Here is an 18,520-nt window from a genome sequence, read left to right on the forward strand (position 1 = left end):
GTTCTAGACCCTAGGATTGTTGTGTTGTTGCTTGGGCTTCTGTATGGGCCTGATAGATTTATGTAATGAACTATTTTTTGGTGGCCTACGCCGTGGGCCATTGTATTTTTGCCCTTATGGGCATTTATGCAATGATAATTTGCAGTACGAAAAAAACTCTATATTGCCATATTATACGTCTCATTCGAAAACGTGTCACGAAAGGCAGAGAAAAATATTTTTATGGTGTATTGTAATTCATCACAACCGTTGATCAATAATGAAAATTCATTTATTTAAAAAAAAAAAAGAAAAATCGTTGAGGACACCATCTAGGCCACTATATTAATGCTGAGTGGGACGTGGCCCATGCTTTTTAGTTTATCACGGCCCACCAAAGCCAGATTGCAGACTATCAATACAAATCCAACTATCAAAAAAGACAAAATGGCCCAACAGACAGAGAGAATCAATGCCTATCTCATCTCCATCACAACCGCATATCAAAGGCAGTTTCAAGTTTAACGGCTCATGATTTTGAATTTCAAATTTCCCCAAAACTGATTTTTCCATGATTGACTGATTAGCGTTTTACATGGGTCCCATCTAGGCTCCCCGCCGTTCAAAGTTCAAACCACGCATTGTGTTCTTATTCGTCAAATCGACTATCTCACATCTCATCAACACCCGCCACGCGTCTGATATTGCCAGGTGTCGATTGAGTAGAGCGAGTAGGCGCGGAAGGAGAGTGTGAGGAAAAGGGCAATTGAAATTTGAGTTGTTAAATTTTCCCGCCTAAACGGAAATGTGTCAAAAGGAAGATTTCATTGCTTATAAGGTCTTCTCTGTCCTGGATTGGAAATCATCGCAGTGTTCTTCTTGTTGTTCTGAAAAATATTTCCAGATTTTCGTCAGTTTTGATTGAAAAAGAAAAGAGAAGATTAATTATGGAAGAGACTCTGAAAGAACAGCAGGCTTCTGTTGTGGTTCCTGGTATGTCATCTCGTCTTCTCTCTATTTGTTGGGAGAGTTTTTGTTAATTTGGTTTTGTGATTTTTGTGGGTTTTTATGGGAATTTAGGGAAGTCGAAGTTAAGATATCCACTGAGATCGGCGACGAAAGCAAAAGAGGAGAAGCCGCCGGTCTCTGAACTGTCAAATTCTGCCGCTTCCAAGAGGTAATTTCCTCATTTTCCCACTGTAGAATGACTCCCGCACCCGTCGCTCTGTTTCTACATGTATTCTTATATCTCGCGGTAGAGAAATGAGTAAATTATCATGTTGGGTAAATTTCAGAGAAATGAAATTGAATTTTGCCTAATCATGTCTCTATTTCTACGGCTTAACTTTTTGTGATTGAATTACACTTCATTTTGAAGGAGAATGATGGTTGGGGCAGAATTAGGCAGTGATTATAGTAGGGGAAGTGTTTTTATTATTAATCATGTTAGTCAAATATTTGATGGATAAGCTTTTTCTGACGTGAAAATTACTGCAATTTTTCTGATAAGAGAGCCTTTGTGCATCTAACAAAATCCCAATGGGGAATTTTGCAACTTTTGGCTTTGATCGTTCATATAGCATAGAACATCCTGAATCATTCCTGGTCCAGTCAATTTATCTTAATATTCATTGCCATAACTTCCCTTGTGGATACATGGTGACCAGGAACGGGGACAGTCCGGTGATTTTCTTTTCTTTCTATCCTGGTATAATATCTCTAACTATGCTGAACTTGATTTGCTATCTCTTTTTCAGGGGAAAGCCTGCGTCAAGTGTAAGTAAAAGTGTGGGCGTTCTTGATCTCTCTGGCAAGGACAAATCTGCCAAGCCGCCCAGAAGATTGTCTGTTCCTGCCAAGTCACTGGTCACTTCAGCTGCAAAACCAGCTGCTAACATCACTCCAATCTCTGAGGCTAGAACAAAGAGATCCACTAATAATCAGGGGAAAATTGAGACACCTCTTTCTGATGTTTCCAGGACATCAAACCGAAAGAAGTTCAACATGCTCTCCTCAGCTTCATATTGGCTGTCGCAAATTAAGCTCTCTGAATCAGCTGTTAAGCACTCGATTTCTCTTGGTTTTTTCAAGCTTGCTTTAGAAGCTGGATGTGAGGTATGACAATTGTGATCTTTTACTTTCTTTTCATTTGTCAGCCTTCTGGTTTTGTCTTTATCCCGATGTCAATAATTTTACCGTTTATAGCCATCTTAATATCTATCTGTATTCATTTTTCTATTGCATTGATTATTGTGTTTATTGTTTTTTTATTTATTTAATATTTGATATTGTGATTACAAATGTGCGATCAATTCCAGCCTCTTCAACGTATGACGGATGAGCTTAAATCATATGTGAAACGCCATGATGATGAACTTGCTGAAATCAGGGAATGTGTGAATGAATTGTTTGAGAGCTACAGAATTGCGGACAATCAAGAGCAGTTACAGGTTTCTGAGTCCTGTTCTCAAGTACCTGAAGAGGGAACTCGATCATCTGATGATGAAGTTCTCAGCTCCTCCTCAGCGGGAAATTGGAAACTGAGACCTAGATCTCTAAACGCTGATGCTGCTCCAGTTTCCAGAGTCACAGAATCAGCTAAGAAGGAGATTACACAGAAGAATACTACCACACCTAGGACCAGAGCATCTCAGAACAAGAGTACTATGAATTCAAGATCTGTTTCAGGCACTGCTGTTCAAAAGCTGCAGAAGAAGCCTCAGAGGTCAAGTAAGCAAGAAGCTACCAAGGAAAAGGATAAGATCAAGAAGCAGGGAAAGAAATCTGCTGCAGAAGAAGGTACCGTACAAATTCACTATCTATCTAATGAATATTTGCCATTATCATTGGTTTCTAGTTAATATATACTTCCATCAGCAGGTCCAATAAGCCCATCTGCCACTGCGGTTGCTCCTGAAGAAAACAAAGAAAATATGGTAATTTGCTCTTTTAAAGCAAGTGCTATTTAGGATGGACATGTCTGCTTCTTATTTTCATTTTTCTGGGACTTCTACTGATGGGTTCTAATTTTTTTGATTTTTTTTTTTTCTGTTTTAGGATGCTCCGCCAATGGAGATCAGTCAGACAGATTAGCTAGTCAGTTCGGGAAAATTTACTAAAATCTTATCATTCTCCTACTCTTTGTGGGTCTTCAGTCTTTTTTTTTTCTTCTTCCATGTGAGGGCTTCTCTGGACATAATTTGAAAAGAGTTCAAGGTGGAGGTGATGTTTTCAGTCTGGTGTGAAAGCGAGACAATTTCACTTGTTTTAAGAAGTGTGTATTGGTGTTTTCAGTATTTTAAATTTACTGGTAAAGCAAATTGTATCTGATGAATTCTTTATAAGGTATTTTTGGCTTAATATTAATATATATATATATATCAATCTTTTCTGTATAAGCTCATTGTTTGGCGATCTATTTTGTATTCCTTGAAAATGGATGCATTATAACAGAAAATATGGTCCCAAGAGTTATAACTTAACTGCATAAATTCAATAAATGTTTACCAAGTAGAATTCTGCTTAAACAAGATTATAACTTGTACCATTCAATTTAAAAATTTCTCTCGAAATAGAAAGAATTTGTTTCCTTTCAAACTCTTGTTTTTGGGTTTTCAGACCCCGTTTGTCTGCTACTTTCTGGTAGAGGAGAGTCCCTTGGTCAGCATGTGGGTTTGTTTCCCCCACCACTGACTGCGGTCTAAATAGTTTTTGTTCTCTATTTTTTGCGTGAATCGGATCTTCCAAAAAGTACCCTATTGAGAACTCGGAAATTTTTCATTGTAGGCGCTGGCTTACAGTGATGTATTCTAGCCTCTGCTGGTGTTGACGCGCTCTACGTAGCTCCCCACATGCTCTAACAACGGCTTCATTTTGCTGTATTCGAGATTCCCTCTTCAAGTCTTTTGAGTGGAATCTACAGATCCATAATTTCTATGAAGCTTGGGTCCTTTATATGTGGTTTCTGCGCTCTAGAAAGACGTCGTCATCAGTTATCGGAGCAATAGATTAGGGTTTATCGATTTGGATTGGGCCTCTATTTGGTCTGAGTATCATGGAGTATATAATAGTTGATGCCCTGCATGGACGTATTTGAGCTTCAAACCTTTCGTTTTCTAATGCAATTTGGAAGAAAAGAAAAAAGTTGTGATGGTTCGACTCGCCTGATTCCTGAAATGCAGATCTTTAAGCAACTGCTGTCCTCCCATGTGCTGCAATTAAATATGGCCACCGTCTGATTTGAATTTTCAATCAAACTGATCAAATTTGAAATTAACTCAATCAAGTTAATTTTTGAATCCGATTAAAATCTTAAATTAAGAAATCAGTTATTGTTACTAAACTAAAATTAGACTGAAATTATCCGGTTCGAATTGATGGTACAATTCAATTCCGATTTAATTTTTTATTTCTCATAACTCATTTTAAAAAATTATATTACTTAAAATTAAAATATAAACAAATTAAATTATCAAATAATTAAATTTAAATTTATTTTTAATATTTACATGTAATGTTATTTTATTTTTATATTATATATTTTATTTTATGTCAATGAATACATTTTACAATTTATATTTATTTTTTTATATTTTATTTAAATTTTTAACTTTTAATTTATATTAAAATTAAAATCGAATAAACATTTATAATTTAAATTTAATTAAAACTACAACTAGAATCAGACAACCAGAATCAGTATAGTAAAAAATTAAAACTGTGCCCGCTTTAAAACCAGTTTGAAATCAGATCAAAACCATTACAAAATCAAAATCGTCTTTAATTATTTTAAATCAAACCAATTTCGACTCAATTTGAAAAACAAATCAAACCGCCAGTTCCGAACCAAAATCAACCTACGGCTGCAATTATCTCGTCGAAGAAAACCGTCAGGTCCTTAATTCACGCACAGTGAATGAGAATTAGATAAGGAACAACACGTAACCTGAACGTACAAAATGGACGGTACAATGGGAACTTATTTCTAATTACGACTCTTACTGCGTTCACCCACCGATCTATACTCTCGCTTGGCAATTCTGCCGAGAACTAAGAGTACATATACCAGAATCTTAATTTCATCAAACCTGAATTTTTAAAATGTATCATGAAATGGACTCATCCTGCAAGATAACTCATGCATCTTCTACCAGTTGCAACCAAAGCAGTTTACAAATTTTTATATTGAAGCACCAAGATTCCACAAAAATTCAATGCAAATTGATACACAAATTTATATTTTACATGAAGCGCAAAGACAATGGGGAAAGTCAAATTAAAGCAGAGACAAACCTAACATTCAGTAATTAGGAGAGAAGCCAAGGGTAAAGGATAAGAGTGGATAATATCACAGGACAATTCTTAAAGGACATGCTACTTATTGCATGCCACCAAAATCCAGACTCGGACTGCCCTGCCATAGCAGCAAGATTAGTCTGCTGTCCAGCTCTGCTCCACAATTTCCCTCACTCTCCGGTTGTACTCCCGCTTGTTTTCACTAAACATCCGAGCTGCTTCTGAATTTGCAGGAGAATTGGGGTTGGGGTCACAGAGCAACGACTGCATAATCACATATAGCCTCAGTCATCATATAGCTTGTGCAGTAAAACAAACAAATTAGAAAAATGCCATGTTGCATTCGGTGGCAAGTAACTTGACATCCCTCCCTTAAGAAGGAAAGAAAATTCATTTATGACAATTAAAAATAAATTTTTTACCAGTTGACCATTTAATTCAGGTGAAAACAGCCTTCCAATTTATTTGAATGCAAAAACAAAGTTGGAACATATTATTTTACCTTTCTTACAATCCTTAAAATAGGTTTTCTTCTTGTGGTTATTACTTTGCAAAGATTAAGGTATCTCAGGCACATAAGAATACATTCTTCACTAATTTCACCATTTGGACTTCCTATTGATTTCTAATTACTCTTGGACCAAAACTTAAATGGCAAGAATGATTTTGGAATGAAAGAATTCAAATGAATTCTTACAAAATCATTCATGATTTCATCTTTATACATAATAAAAAAAACTTAAAATTAAAAAATTTTGAATTCTTTTATTCCAAACAAGAATATTGTAAACAAAGAATTCAATTGAATTGAATTCTTACAAAATTCTTAATTCCAAATGGAGGAAAAAAGGATAAATAGTCCTCTTTATTCCTTTTTCTCTTTCCTAAACAATAGATAGTAATCTTTGAAAATCTGTGAAGGTAGACAATACATACTCACATATGGCTGTGACTTGGGTATGGGAATGATTAATTCATGCACAATGGGAACCGAGTTCTGTCTCATGATGTCAATTACTTAATTATAAAAAAAATGAAACCACCATCAATTAGTTTAGGGTCGCTATACATTATGGCTACCTATACATTACAAGACCAATCACTTCTCTCAGCACGCATACACTCAGGTGAAGACTTAGTGAAACAAACAGGCATTAGTGTCAAATTGCAAGTCTTTAGTGTCTTATTCATGATAATCCTTATATAAACCAGCAGGAACAAAGCATCTGCCTGTACCTGTATAGATGTAAGAATAGCAGCCACGTCATATATGGGACTCCACTGATTTTGTAAAATATCCAAACAGATACTTCCATCTGCATAAACTGATGATATTCAAACCAACAAGCTCGGTCAGAAATAAAAGCTAGCATAATGATCAATCATGATGTAAACAGTAAAAAGAATGGTCCCACTCTTGACTTACTATTTGGATGGAACATTCGAGAAACAAATCGCACAGTTGGTGGTTTGTTTGGATAATCCTCAGTAAACTGTAAAGTCAATTTGAACGTACCTGAAAAACTCAAAAATAAACTTTTCTTTCATGAGCATTGTCAGTCATACAAGATAAATACAGTTAAAAGATTTGCTAAACACACCCCTATAGACTTGGCAAAGTTGAAAAAACGGAAAGCATTTTTCCACTGCATAAAATATCTCCATTTCAATTGTACTGAGGATAATCCATAAGAGCACAATTTAACGATCAATTTGCCTTTGACAAGACAATTATGATTGACATATTGCACAACAAAGAAGTCGGCCGCCCAAACTGGAACAACGGCAAACAATAGCTCAACTTCGTTCCAAAATGAAAATAATCATGAAAAATCATACTGAGAATAACTTGCAAAGGTCAAATAAGTTTGCATTGATATTTTATTTATCCCCCCAAAAAAACTTTCATATCAATTCAGAATTATAAAAGGAAACATTATCTTTATTATCCAAATCAAACTAGCAAAATCTAGGAGGCAACACTTGCACATACACAAAACACAAGGTACACATGCAACATTACTAGATGCTCTAAAGCCTGACTATAACCCAGTATACACTTTATATTGTATGAAGAGTTGTATTGCTCCAATACTAACCAAGTTAAGGTGAGCTAGAAAAGACAACCTAAGATTCAAGAGGGGAAGGGAGGGGGGTTCAAGTGTAAAAATTAAGAACAAGCATGCTGCATCCTTGCATGATTTCACACTTTTGGTATGCCCCTCCTTTAAACTTAAGCTTTACCAAGGATTACTCACCTCCATCCCAAGGAGTGTCATCAGGGCTACATCCACACAAGAGGGAAAAATAATCATAATTATTTTGAATTGGTCACAATATATACAAAGAAATGAAAAGAAAACAAAGTAGAATGAAAAAAAAATAACTTACCCAAAAATCACAGCATTCCAAAGCATTATGTTGTTGTCTTGGGGTGCTCCGCTTATCCCTGCAGGTGGATCATTCTGCAACCTCTTAAAATCTCTCATCAATCTCTTTCTTGCAGGAGTTGACATTGTTGCAACCTACAAATCCCAACCCATTAAGAATTTAGAGTCATGTTTGTAAATTATTTGAACTATATAAAGCAAAATTCAGTTAAGCTGATATCACTCTCGAACTGTTGCTGAATGAACCAAAAACAATAACAAGAAATTGCTATTTCAATCACATTTCTGACTGCAAATGCACAAAAAATAAATTTATACCATACTTGTAGTCTATAGATGGGGAGCCTATAGGACTTCTTAATCTAAGATAGGAACAAGTAGTATTTTGGAATCGCCAAAGCAGGAATACCTGGTATTAGAGAGTGCACGTCGAATTCCATGTACAACCCGAACCAGCAAATGAAAATTTTCACTTACCACACGTTGAATAACAATTTCCGAATTTCATGTTAATTAGAACATACACAGTTATGTATAGGTCTGGCAATTTAGACGTATTTGTTCCATATTTAAACTTTAAACAACAAAGATAAAACAGAATTTAGTTGTTCCTTGCCTAACTGGAATACGAATACATTTTAGAAATCGTCTAGCATAAATATAAAATTGACCTTACATCCGAGAAGAAAGAGACTTCTGATTAAGTACCAATAAAAAAATCAGAGTTATATTTCAACAAAACAAATGAATAATTAAACGGAACAAGAAACCAATTCATTACGAAATTCAGGCCACGGATTTCCAAGCAACCAAACAATCTAGAAAAAAAGTTAGGGTTTATGCTTTTTCAGCTCAAGCAAACAGATCCTTGTAATTTCTAGGCAGATCTAGAAAACACATAAAAACCAGATAATAGGAATCAAACGATAATAAATGAGGAGGAAAGGAAGCAAACCAGTCAAAATTTGATGAGACGAGCGAGAGAAAGGCAGGTGGAGCTAGGGTTTTGAATTGAGGTACGATTCAATTATAATAAGCATGCGAATCGATCAAAATATAGAGTACGAGTGGAGGGAAACAAAAGAGAAGAGAATCTAATAGAGAGAATCTTCAATTCCAGAAAGAAAGGGATTTATAAAAAGAAGAGAAGAAAATGGAGAAGGGAGAGAGAGCGATGTGGAAATGGAGCGGGTTTTTGTTATTGGGGATGTGGATGGCTTATAGTGGCGAGACTCATCTGCATGTCTCGTCCCCACTTCTCTATATGATCTGTTACTTCATACGTGTTTTCGAAACGGTGCATATTACTTGATTTTATACAAAAATGAGTTCATTTCATTTTCAAAATTAAATATCTAAATATAATTTAATAATTATTAAATTAAAATTTTATATTTAGATATTTAATTTTGAAAATGAAATGAACTCATTTTTGTATAAAATCAAGTAATATGCACCGTTTCGAAAGGGAAATATATATATATATATATATTATATATTATAATAAATCATATTACTCAAATTTTTACTAAACTACCAAATATATGTCAATAATAATATCATAAAAATTTATTTTTAAATTAAATAAACAAATAATTTATAAACAGCTATTTTATTAAAACTAATAGAAATAGTCAATTTCAGAACATTCCCTCCATGACTATACGAAAATAAAACTTTTGTGCCAGCATTTTCTTTCTCAGGTGGCTTTCATCGATAACTCTAGGTAACCTTGTGTTTTTTCCTTTGTGTACTCTTGATGCTTTGGCTTAGAGGTTGGTTCTGTGATGTGCTTTGTTGCTGTCTGGAGCTCTATTTCAAGCAAGATTTGGTTCAGTTTCCTTCTTCTCCTATCTGCTGCTTTGTCTTTGACGGTGTAACTGTGTTGTTGGCATCAGTGCCAGTGTCGATGGATGCAGGTAATGGGGGGGGTGTGGCCTGGAGTGTTATGGGTTCCTTAAATGGGCTGGATTTACTTTTGGATGGGCTGAATTTCTGGGTTGTCTATATGCTTTATTAATGAATTGTGAGTTGTGATAGGCCTTTGTATTTCTAGCCCTCTAGGCCTTGTGAAGATGCAATCTCTATACAGCATTGGTAAAAAAAAAAGAAGTACGCACTCCATAAGTGCTAAAGAGAATATACTTTTTATTTTTTTGTGAAATGAAAAGAGAATATACTTTTTTGTTGTGTTCTTTCTCTTTATTTTTCTCTATCATGTTAATGTAGTTCCAAATTTATTGTGTTACATTAAAGTTTTACTAATATTTAACTGCTAAATTAATAAAATTTTTAAAATATTATAAAATTTTAATATTTTTTATAAAATCGAGAAATTAATTAGTAAATTTTTTTATATCACATAGATTAAATAGCCATTTTTCTAAATTAAAAATTTATAATCTTATTTTCAAAAAGCCGAAAGATTTATATAAACATTTCAAAAATCAAATCTTTTAAAAAATTTTAGAAAATTGTATATATATAATAATTTTATGGTAAAAAAAAAAGAAGTACGCACTCCATAAGTGTTAAAGAGAATATACTTTTTTTTTTTTTGAAATGGAAAGAGAATATACTTTTTTGTTGGGTTCTTTCTCTTTATTTTTCTGTATTATGTTAATGTAGTTTGAAATTTATTGTGTTACATTAAAGTTTTACTAATATTTAACTGTTAAATTAATAAAATTTTTAAAATATTATAAAATTTTAATATTTTTTATAAAATTGAGAAATTAATTAATAAATTTTTTATATTACATAGATTAAATAGCTATTTTTTTAAATTAAAAATTTATAATCTTATTTTCAAAAGGCAGAAAGATTTATATAAATATCTCAAAAATTAAATTTTTTATTTTTTAAAAGTTGTATATATATAATAATTTTATGGTAACTATCGCTATTAATTATAATGAGTCTTGTATAAATTTCACTAATTAATATTTAACTATTGTACATATAATAATTATATTAAACAATTTTTCCTTATTAAATGGATATACCAACTTAAACCTAAACTAAGTACATAAAAGCTTGTCTCATTCTCTGCACATTCATCTTATCATGTTTTTCTTATTAATTGGGATTATTATCGACACCATAAGATTAAGGCGAATGAAACATGCAGATTCTAAATGCCTAACAAAAGAGGTTGAAGTCAAATTAATTTTGGCTAGAAAAATCAAAGCCTTTCCCTTGTAAACCATTGACAGCAACATTGAAACAAATAGCTAGAAAACTATCAATAGTGGTTCTCGATGAAGAAGAAAGGTAGTACAGCTCCATAACATCTTTTCTCATAGCCATTGAAATTTTTTAATTTGGAGATTGATTCCTTAATAAGTTAAAATTGATTGTTTTCATGGAAAGAATAAGATTGTGTATAAATAATAGGATATATAAAGAAGAAGGGGACCTCTACAAGATTATATTCCTCCTTATCCTTCTGTTCCAAGTTGCACGTGATTTTATCAATATCCACGCCTTCAATCAAAACATAATTATTTTTTTAAAAAAAATAATTTCATTAATTTCATTTCAATCAATTATCATGTTTAAAATTTATAAAAACCTAAAATTTATTTGAATTTACATTTTACTCTTACCTACTCTTACTATTAATATAACACAATAATTATTCAAAAATTTACATTTTACTCTTACCTACTCTTACTATTAAATATAACACATTAATTATTCAAGACTGTCTATCTGCTGACACTCCAATAAAGATCACGTAATAAGAATATAATTAAATGATATTCAGTTTCATTGAAATAAAAAAAAAATTCGGACGTTTCAACATTTTGTCGAGATTCACTCTGTCAATTTTTAGGATAAGATTTCACGAAAAATTATCATCAGAGAATATAATTCAGCAGATCTCTATTATAGAGATCCTATTCACTGTCCGGCACTGATCAAATTTTCAAAAGATGCAATAACTAACTCTATCTTTTGACAATATAAAAGTTGATGAATACAAAGACCAATATATGTTCTTCTGATATAATTTTTACACAATTATTGTTAAGTTCAAAATATTACATTACACATGCTATTATCTTCAACTTATTGATTTGAACGTTTAGATGGTTGTTGTATTATCTTCAACTTATTGATTTGAACGTTTAGATAGCTGTTGTAAGTGTTCACTATCTTAATTTTTTTTGCAAGTTAGATCAATCGCAATACAGTTCCGTTTCAGTCACACCAACTATTTTAATGTAACTTAATTTAAGAAATTTTCATTTATAAAAATTCATAAACTTAATTTAAGAAATTTTTATTTATGAAAATCCATAAAAATAAGATTATAACAAACTAAAAATAATAATAAATTAATATCCTTATTCGTTTTATTAATTATTAAGTTAAAATTAGGACTTGAAGTTAAATACATTAAAAAATTGTAATGAACATTTAAAAAAAACTTAAAGGATAAGTTTGTTTAAAATTAAAACATAATTTCAATTTTAAGCAATTATGGATAAAATATAATCAATAGTGTTAGAATATTTTATATATATAGCAAAATTCAATAATAGGACTTTATTTAAATGAATTGAATTGTTATAAAATTATCACTTTCGACATCAACTTGTTTCTATTAAAATTAACTTATATTTTATTAAAAAATTAAAATTGCAATAACTAATTTTTTTACTGTACAAAATAGAATTACATTTTCTGGATGCAATAGGGTAAACGGCTGCAAATAACACCAAAGTCTAATTCATCTAGGAAAAAGCAAAATCAAAATAGACCTAATAAAAAAAAAACTCAATCAAACAAATTCAATTTAAAAACAACTCAAATTCGAAATAGATAAAAAAAAAAAAAAAAAAACACCACATAACTACATACCATCATCGCTCTACCACACTACTGATCGTTGTTAGAACACCAACCATCACTGCAATTGCCAAGAAATTAAAGTAAACACAAAACGAAAATAACTCAATACATCCATAACAACACATAAGCAAAAATAAAAGAAAAAATAGACATGCAAAACAAAATTCATAAAATAGATGTGCAAGCTAAGAAGAATCAGGCCATGCACTCCGAGACTTAGCCTGGTGGAAAGTGCATCCTTGTAGCCTTGTAAGGTCAAAGGTTCGACTCCCCACTCCTATTTCAAAAAAAAGAAGAATCAGGCCATAATAAGATTCGTCATTCCATAGTAACAAATCGAGAGAGGAAATGATACTGAGCTTAGTCACAATAGACTGACATGTGTGATGACTACCAAACATAATACAATCCTGGATTATTGATATCACGCGTCAAGTAATTCTCTCCGCCGAAAGCTGAAATCAAAACTCCATAGAAACAAGTCCTATCAATAATATCCCTTGTTAGATCCAGCATCTGAGACTTGCAAGCAACAAAAACAATAATAAAAGAAAAAAGAAACTACCAACATCTTGCCACAGCGAGGGGAAGCCCTAAAGGACAACAGCCCAAGAAACAAAATAAAAAGATATATCCTTGCTCAAAGGTAAAAAAAAATTCCAAAAAATCGAACGAGGAAAATCCGGAAAGAACGATAACAACTAAAAACCAGAATATCCTAAAGCCCTTGACGGATCCTCTTCCCTTTCCCCTTTACTCTCTCCTGTTTTCTCATAATTATTTTAAACTTCATAAACATGAAAACTTCATTAAATTAACTTCAATTTAATTAAATTATTTATTTTCATACTTTCCCAACAAAACCATTTCAGTTTGATCATTTTTTTTTTTTGGAAAAATCAGTTTGATCATTAAAACCTCGACTAGAGGTTTAAATTAGAAATGGGATGTAGATTTTCTTTCTCTCAATCATACATATTCGGCTCGTTGGGGATTAGGAATTTTCAAATTGGGATGTTGGTAAACGTTTAAAATTAACTACTAATTATTAAGAAAAATATTATTTAAAAATGTAAAAATTTTTAAAATTTTAATTTAACATATGTTAATTATTTTGTTACTTTAAATTGGGTTTCTAACATATAAAAGGATTATTTTTTTTGAAGTAGTTTCATTTCCAACATCAACCATGCTCTTGGAGAAAGTAACAGCTGCAAAATTATTAAAGATGTTTAACCACTAGCAATCTATCATAGTTATTTTTCAAAAAATAAGTCCCAACTGTGCATTTTAAAGTGTTTTACATTTAAGTAGTCAAAGGTAATCTAATGATAACCACTTTGATGTTTATATTAACGATAATCTTTAAAATAATAAATAGAACGATATATAATTGAATATTTTATTATTGTAGGTTGTATATTTTGTTATGCTATATTTTTGCTAGATTAGCTAATTCAGCCATCAATTTGAGTCAATATACGAAACGAAAAATTTTATTGATAATATAATTTTCTCTTTTAATAAAAAGAAAACGAATAATATCATAAACACATATAATATAAGGAAAAAACTTACTTAATTTATAATAATCAATCTGATATATAAACAGAGTCGCATAAAAATTAAAAGAAATTAGACAAGAATTGCCTATAACATAAATATGCCAAAAACATTTTTAAAAAAATCCACTTAATACGTTATGAAAAAAAAAAAGAAAAGGAAAAACTGTTAGTTGTAGGGGGGGAAAAAAGAGTGAAAACCTTATTCATCAACTATTCCCTTGCTGGTCAACCATGAAAAAATTTCTTTGTATATTATTATTACAGGACACCAAAACAAAATTGAAACAATTTATTAAGTATAATTATTTGGGGGTGTCTCTGTTGTCCGCAGGAGATGCAGATGCGCTCTTTGTAGAAGGGAAAGACAGTGAAGGTGGCAGAAACATCAAATTAGCAGGTTGAGAATTTGCTGAAGTCGTCTTATTCAAGTAGCTTGTTGCACATGCAATACTGGCTTTAGTTGTTGGCGATGATGAGCAACCACTAGCCACAGGAAAGTGTTCACCCAACTTCAACTTCTGGGCAAAGTTATCCACTCCGCCCACATTTGTACTACCACTGCCAATGATAGATATCAAAGCTCCCGCTAGAGCTGATTGGAAACTAGGGTCTGAGGTTATCACCTCGGTTGCGGCAGCTATGGTATCCGGTAATGGCTGCTGAAGACTAGATTCGGTTTTCTTCTGCATGTAGGGTTGAAAATGGCTACCTTCTATGGGTGGTCTACCACTTACGTTTAAAGTTCCTTGTAGGGTCCTGTTGTAGGGTTGTGAAGCACTACCGTAGCTAAGGAGCCCATTGCCCCAGGGCGCCGCATTAGGTATGTCAGAGCTGAAGTATAGACCGGCGGGAGCGGATTTTAGTATTGGAGCATAACTGGAAGAAAATCTATTGAATTGAGATGGAGATGGAGATGGATTTGAAGTTAGGTCGAGAGTGATTGTTGGGTGCGAAGGTGAAGCTGAAAGTGAAGAGTTGTGCAAGTAGAATTGCTTCGACATTGAGTTATCTGATAGGCAAAAGTTTAGTCCATGAAGGTCAGCAGCAGTGGTGCTGGAGATCGCTGAAGGGTTGGGGCCGGTTCGAGAACTTGATGATGCTGACCCAGACAACAGCATTGAAGCAGCAGCAGAGGTGGCGGAAGCCATAGCCGTGGCGGAAAGAGGAAGTGGGTGGTTGTGTGTTCCTTCATAGGTGGTGATTAAAATGGATACATCCTCAGCGCATCTTTGAACCTAAAATGCACATGCAATATATTTAAAGAATTAATCAGTGATCATGCATGGCTTAAAACCAAAGGAATTAAAGAGAATAAATTGCGATTATTACCTGTTTCCTTACTGGACAAGATGGTGTAATAGTGCAACGATAGTAAGCTCGTGGGCATGGGTTTCCTTTTGCAATTTTCTGTCCATATTTCCTCCACTGGCATCCGTCGTTCATCTGAAAGTATAAACAAAAGATTTTAGTCCATGGCTGTAAGATCATCGATCAACCTAAGCATTTTGGATTGATTAATTAATGAATATTATACTAACCGTTGGAGTATCACATCTAGTTCTCACACTAACCCTAGCTTTCTTAAGAGGGTTCTGTTGCACCATTTCATCATCTCCTCCACTTGGCATTGCCTTGATCATCTTCCCAGCTTCTTCCTTTTGTTGATCTTCAGAGCTGTTCACCGGACTTGTTGGATTGGCCAAAAGTTCACCATCTGCATTATGAGATATGGAGACTTTAAACTTGCAGTCTAGTCCAAGAGACAAATGACCTTCATTAGTAGCCGGCTCATCGTCTTTCCCATTGCTATAAATTTTGCTCTTTTGATCCTTTATGGATTTACTTGAAAATCTCCCTAGACTAAGGGAAACAAGGTCGTCTTCTTCAACTACTTGATGACTGGTATCAACTGCTGAGGTAGATTTCTTTGTTTTTTCTTGTTGGATAGTGTTATAAAATTTAATTTGAAGGGCTTGGTAATCCTTCATCAGTTGACCCAAATACATTCTCAGCCTTTGATTTTCTTCTCTCACTTCTCCCATTTCAGCTCTGGTTGATTCAAGCCAATTATCCTGTGTATCAATATAGAAATGAGAAAACTAATACCCCACGGCTAGCTTATTGTAAGAAAAATAATTAAATAGGAAAAAAAATTAAATTACAATATTAATTCAAACTCGATTACTATCCCTTAATTAATTGACGAACAAAATTAAAGAAACAATTAAATTCCATAAACCAGACAATGATTTAGTTCATATGTATGCTCATTATGTATAAACTATAAATTAAATTAAAGACGAGCAAATTAGCATGTTACCTGTTTCTTTTGGCTGGAAGAAGACGCTTTTGAATCAGATTCCAGGGTGGATCTTTCCTTCTTATCATTTGCGACATCTACCTATTTAATAATCAAAGTTCAAGGAGTGTTAAGAAGAGAGAACAGAATTAATTTATGGAAGATTTAAATGAGTAGGGTTTGCGAACAATTCCCCTGAAAATAGAAACAGCATAAGATATAAAATAATTGGATTTTACAAACAAACAAAAAAAAAAGGCTAAAAAAACGACTAATCAAATTTAATCTTGTATCTAAAAGTCGTCTTCATGATTAGCCATCTTTAACTAGCACATGATAGCAGGTATTAATTAAAGGTTTAGAACTGTTAGACAGCCAAGTCAACTAATAAGACTTTTGAACCTAGAATCCATGATTGTAGTTTTGGAAGGATCTTTAAGGTTCTGATCATTGTACGTTTGATGGATGCTTCTGGAGCACCCACCAGTCATTTTCTTGGGCAAAGGGGAAGGCATTTGCAGATGTTAATGAGCCATGTCTTATTGCAATCTTAGTAGCTATATTGGCATATCATTTTCATATGTTTTCTCGGAAAATTTCCTTCCAAATAAAAAAGGTTATGTTAATTACTTTCCACATCTATATGTATCAAATTGCAAGCCATTATCCATCCCAAGTTGCAACTAGCTAGTTGAAGTCAAGAAACTCACGGTGGTTGCAGATCCCATCAATATTAAAGATGATAATGATCTTTTAATACTTTTAGTTAGCGTATAATGCGTGCAATTAAAGAGAGTTCTTACCTGATTGGTCAAGCTTAAATCCTTATCATGTTCTGCCAAAGACTTGAGATCTTCACTACTCTCATGGTATGCTCTTTTGCTTCCAACCTGAACATGCATATATGCAGACAGATGAACCGATTAGTTTATATATTTATGTGAAACTTTGGTATAAATAATGTTAATTTCATTATGTTTATAATAAAACAAGATCTGCTTTAATATATCATGAAATAAACAAAATGAAACTTAATTATCTTAACTTATCTTTTCATTTTCCTGCTCACCAAAACCTTGACTCCATGAAGATAATATTTAGTTTTGGCAAAAATGTTACAGATCCAAAAGAAAATTTTAATTCTCACAGCTGCTTCCCTGTCTCCCTTAAAACCCCAGAAGCAAGAAGAAGAAGAAGAAGAAGCTTATACATATACCTTAGCAAGAATCTCTTCTTTGCATGCAGCTTCATGCTGATGATGATAACCAGCGCTAGAATGATAATCATCTGGTTTATTTTCCTTGGGCAGAGCTCCATGACCAGATCTTCTGAAGACATCCTCCATGTATGACCCTTTATTATTCTCTTAATCTCTTCTTACTTTTTCTTTCATAGACATCTCTACTTACCTTCTTTTCTTATATATAGAGAAAGCTGCAGTATTTGACTCGTTTTAAAGAAATTCTAACTCATAATCAGACAAACCAAAAATAAGAAAAAGAAAAAATGTCGACACCTCAGTAGAAAAACAGTAGGATGCATACTTTTAATAATAAACAAAGAAACTAGAAGAAATCAACTTCAACGATTGTTAAGACGACATGAAAAACAATAAAAATACAATTGGAGAGGTTTAAGCCGCAATGGTCGGACCCCACCTATGGTGTTGGGAGCCAGCAAGAAGTTTCGTATTACAAAAGTCACAAACGGATTGGTTGAAGGTCAAAGTTCTGGCCAGGTTTCGTGTTACCTCTGGTGACCGGAGTTTCTCCGCAAAGGGTATAAGGAGTTGTAAGGAAAGGGAGGGAAATTTGAGGTCAAACTTAAAACGTGAGTTGGAGAATGGTGTGATTTATTGGTCCATGCAATTGACCTTCGTTAACGTATTTGCTCGGCGGATTGATTTGGGAGCGTGTGAATCTAGCAAGTGTGGGTGTGGGACGTGTATTCTTTTCTTACATCAAATCTCAAATTTCGGTGCCTCTCATTCGTGATTTTTTCTACAAAGAAAACTTAGATGGAATGAAATAGAGCAATTCAACCATCTTAGATAACTTTTAAAAAATTTTTAATTAGACTTACAATGAGTAAATCAAGTGATCTTTCAATATAAACTTGTTTTCATATACTCA

General features: G+C 33.1%; 3 protein-coding genes across 4 annotated transcripts; 1 reads left to right on the forward strand and 2 right to left on the reverse strand.

Annotated features, from left to right (window-relative positions):
• Nucleotides 1–792: 792 nt before the first annotated feature.
• LOC110616816 lies at nt 793–3,371 on the forward strand. 2 transcript variants are annotated; one of them, XM_021759309.2, is made up of 6 exons: nt 793–972; nt 1,060–1,156; nt 1,737–2,094; nt 2,298–2,778; nt 2,857–2,915; nt 3,037–3,371. In XM_021759309.2, the coding sequence occupies exons 1-6, from the start codon at nt 927–929 to the stop codon at nt 3,070–3,072; spliced, it is 1,077 nt and encodes a 358-aa protein (XP_021615001.1). In that variant the 5' UTR covers nt 793–926; the 3' UTR covers nt 3,073–3,371. The 2 variants fall into 2 exon arrangements, with proteins under 2 accessions (XP_021615001.1, XP_021615002.1); XM_021759310.2 differs by having other exon boundaries at nt 794–972; nt 2,860–2,915.
• A 1,761-nt stretch (nt 3,372–5,132) lies between these two features.
• Nucleotides 5,133–8,928, reverse strand: LOC110618004 (ubiquitin-conjugating enzyme E2 2). The gene is made up of 6 exons (XM_021760994.1): nt 8,620–8,928; nt 7,666–7,799; nt 7,533–7,558; nt 6,701–6,790; nt 6,511–6,599; nt 5,133–5,538 (listed from the first exon to the last, which is right to left on the reverse strand). The coding sequence occupies exons 2-6, from the start codon at nt 7,788–7,790 to the stop codon at nt 5,410–5,412; spliced, it is 459 nt and encodes a 152-aa protein (XP_021616686.1). The 5' UTR covers nt 7,791–7,799; nt 8,620–8,928; the 3' UTR covers nt 5,133–5,409.
• Nucleotides 8,929–14,275: 5,347 nt separating this feature from the next.
• Nucleotides 14,276–17,844, reverse strand: LOC110616985 (WRKY transcription factor 72B). The gene is made up of 6 exons (XM_021759545.2): nt 17,605–17,844; nt 17,192–17,278; nt 16,410–16,490; nt 15,628–16,161; nt 15,419–15,532; nt 14,276–15,324 (listed from the first exon to the last, which is right to left on the reverse strand). The coding sequence occupies exons 1-6, from the start codon at nt 17,731–17,733 to the stop codon at nt 14,392–14,394; spliced, it is 1,878 nt and encodes a 625-aa protein (XP_021615237.1). The 5' UTR covers nt 17,734–17,844; the 3' UTR covers nt 14,276–14,391.
• Between the last annotated feature and the right edge of the window lie 676 nt (nt 17,845–18,520).

Source organism: Manihot esculenta, chromosome 6 (assembly GCF_001659605.2).
Source record: "Manihot esculenta cultivar AM560-2 chromosome 6, M.esculenta_v8, whole genome shotgun sequence".
Taxonomy (NCBI): Eukaryota; Viridiplantae; Streptophyta; class Magnoliopsida; order Malpighiales; family Euphorbiaceae; genus Manihot; species Manihot esculenta.